Here is a 3,188-nt window from a genome sequence, read left to right as displayed (position 1 = left end):
TCGGCCTCTTCGGTGCTGGCGGCCGGGCAAGATGGTGAGTGCTAAGGCGCGGGCGTAAGGTATCCGCTGCCATCCGCCGCCGCGCCGGTCCCTACGGGGCTCCGGGCCTTGTCTGGGGCGCGGGGAGGCCTTGCACCCTGTTGAGGCCGGGTTCGGAGGCCGGACGGCGCTGCAGGGCGAAGGCTGTGGAGCCGGGGCCTGAGGGCCTGGCGGTGGCCGCCGCCGCGGCTGCTGCTGCTGGTGGCCCAGCTGGGAGCGTGGGGCGTCTCGTCCCGGGCAGGGAGACCGCGGTGGGGTGCGGGGCGGTTCTGCCGCCCGGGCGCCTTTGAGGGCTCCTTCGGGGTCTCCTCCGTGCTTGCTTCGGGCCTGGCCGGGCCGGCGCTCTCCCCGTGGCAGAGGCAGCCGTGCGGATAATGTAGCAAGAGGGGGTTCAGTCGCCAAAGCCTCTTGTGGTGAGCGTGCGGCTGATCTGTGTAAAGCAAATAAGCTTTCTTCTGGAAAAAGCAGTTTATTATTTACTAGTGATGAATTTGGGGGAGATGAGAGCTGGAGATAACCAGTCGGTGGCTTCGTTTTATTTCGGCACAGGGCGGCGGGGCAGGGGGGGGATGAGAAATGGCGACGAGAGGCGTAAGGAAATTATTTAAAAAAATGAAGTATGTCTGTAGGCGAAACTGTATTGGTGTGTCAGTTCAGTGTGCCTCTGACATGTTCATTGGACTTCGTGGATTTGTGCGTGTATTTTAGGGGAGCTTACTCTTTTTTTAGTTACGTGACTTGGAAGTGCTAGTGATATGTCTAACATGCCGTGTCCTGAAATGCTTTTCAGACGAAGGGTACATCGTCATTTGGTAAGCGACGAAATAAGACACACACCTTGTGTCGTCGATGTGGGTCCAAGGCATACCATCTGCAGAAATCTACCTGTGGGAAATGTGGTTATCCTGCTAAGCGTAAGAGAAAGTGTAAGTAACAAACTTTTAACTAGCTTGAGATTAAAAGCCTGGGTTTCTTTGTCTTGTTCAGTAGTCTGATTTTTTTTCAACCAAGGAAGAACACTGTGTCATCTTGCATTGTTCAGTGCTTTTTTCAAATTAATGCTGGTTTAACTGTATTCTAGCTAACATGCAGTATTACTACATAGAAACTGAATTAATTTATAATTATTTTTTTGTTTTTGTCAGATTGAATAATTATGCTACACAGATGTAATATGCATCCTAATTATTTAGTGCAGATGAGTAACAGTAACTTGTGTGTTTTAGATAACTGGAGTGCAAAGGCTAAAAGACGCAATACCACTGGTACTGGTCGCATGAGGCACCTGAAAAAGGTCTACCGTCGATTCAGGTATAACGTTTTACTACAAACTAGTGTGGCGTGAAATCCTGCATAGATAGCACTTAATTATAAAATTCATTATTCAAAATTAACATTTTTATTTATTTAGTGCACTTAATATAGTATGGTCTTTTTTCTTAAATATATCATGAAATAAATGATGTCTTACATAATTGGCTGCATACTCCTTTGAGGATAAAAAACCTCACTCTTAATACATAGGGTGTATAACAAGCTCTGGTGTTTCTGTTAAGTGTAGATAGTACAGAACACAGTCCTGTAATAAAACACTCACATTTAAAAAGATATGCTTTGTGTCGTATTGTCTCCATTTGTGAGTCAACTAAATTGCTGGTTGCACTGAAGTGTGGGTTTTTGTAAGAGACCAGTCTTGAAATGCATTCCAGTCCCTTTTTGCCCAGAAAAAAAAAAAGTTCAGGATTGGAATAAGTTCAGTAGTCACTCTCTTATTTGGAGTTCAGTTAGCAATAAGTAGGTATAACATCAGATTCTGAGTTATGGGTTTCTAAAACTTGTTAGAGAGCTTTGAGTTGTACTTATGCGGTAATGGTGGGGATATTGTACCATTAAACTCATCAAGAATTTCTTTTGTATTACTTCCATGTTCTAAAATGGAGCTCTGTAGCTTGTGGCCTAATAGACAAGAAAGCTGGATGAAAAATGCCAAGTAATTCAAGAGTCTTATAAAAATGTAGTTTGGATTTAATCGGGAAAAGTAGGACTCTCTTAAGTCCCAGACCTGGGTGTAGTTGAGGGATCCATTCATCTCTTTGTTTTTGGTGAGCGCAGTCTTTCCCAGCAACAGCCAGAAAATATGTTACAGTGTGTTGCTGAAGCAGAAATATCATATCCAAAAGTGAGCTTGGAGCTGACTCTTGTCTTGCCATGCCTGTTTTAGTCTCTGGTTGGAGGCATAGAGAATTTCTGTAAGAAATTGACTTGCACTTCACAAATGGGAAATCTTTTGCTGAGTTGCTTAGTGGGAACATGTTCTGTATTTCACACAGTCTTGCAGTGTTCACTCAGTTACTGAAATCTTCCTGTTTGAAGAAGTCAAATTTGCTTCAGCATGAGAGAGCGAAAACCATGTTGCTTATTCCAAACACTCGTTAATAAGATGTTTCTTACTAAAAATGTATGATCATACAAACTCCATAGTGATTCTAGTGTGTTACTGAGATAAGCTGAAAAAAGCTGGTGAACTTAATCTAAAACAGTACTTGTTAGAAAATAACCTGGAGCAGGAATCATCCTCTCAAAAAGTGGTAATCATATTTCTATTTGTAGGAATGGATTCCGTGAGGGAACCACACCGAAGCCCAAGAGAGCAGCTGTTGCAGCCTCCAGTTCATCGTAAAGGCTCATCTGTTTGTTAAAATAAATGATCTTATCCAGAAAGTATGTCATCTTTTATACATGTTTTACTTCAGTGAGGTGAAGGATTCCTGAAAATACATACATTTACACACAGTTTCTTGATGGTGTGCATTGAAACAATTCATTAAAAACAGTCGTTTAATTGACTTTTCATTTGATAGCACCTCTGCCTTGAAAAGGACCATTATCTCTGCTCTGAACTTAGAAAGGCTTGTATGTATTACTTGAACTCGCATGCAAGAGAAAAGGAATATTGGCACTATGGACTTGCCTTACTTGCCTGGCGAGTTTCATTGTGCCTTAGCATGGAGAGTCAGCATTTGTCTCAAAGATAGTAACTTGAATAATGGCCCGATGTGCTGTTCTGGGAGGGAATAGTTAAAGAGGGATTCCTGGTCTTAGCCATTTTTCACTCCTCTGTGGCACTGAAAGGCCTGGAAAAGTTTTGT

At 43.1% G+C, this 3,188-nt stretch overlaps 1 protein-coding gene across 1 annotated transcript; it reads left to right on the top strand.

The window, feature by feature from the left end:
- Positions 1-2,832, top strand: RPL37 (ribosomal protein L37). Its single transcript, XM_059834099.1, has 4 exons — positions 1-34; positions 830-965; positions 1,266-1,350; positions 2,650-2,832. Exons 1-4 carry the CDS (start codon positions 32-34, stop codon positions 2,717-2,719), a joined length of 294 nt encoding a protein of 97 aa, XP_059690082.1. The 5' UTR covers positions 1-31; the 3' UTR covers positions 2,720-2,832.
- The last annotated feature ends 356 nt before the right edge of the window (positions 2,833-3,188 follow it).

This window comes from Gavia stellata, chromosome Z (genome assembly GCF_030936135.1).
Source record: "Gavia stellata isolate bGavSte3 chromosome Z, bGavSte3.hap2, whole genome shotgun sequence".
Lineage (NCBI taxonomy): Eukaryota > Metazoa > Chordata > Aves > Gaviiformes > Gaviidae > Gavia > Gavia stellata.
This window is presented reverse-complemented; position numbering and strand designations above follow the sequence as displayed.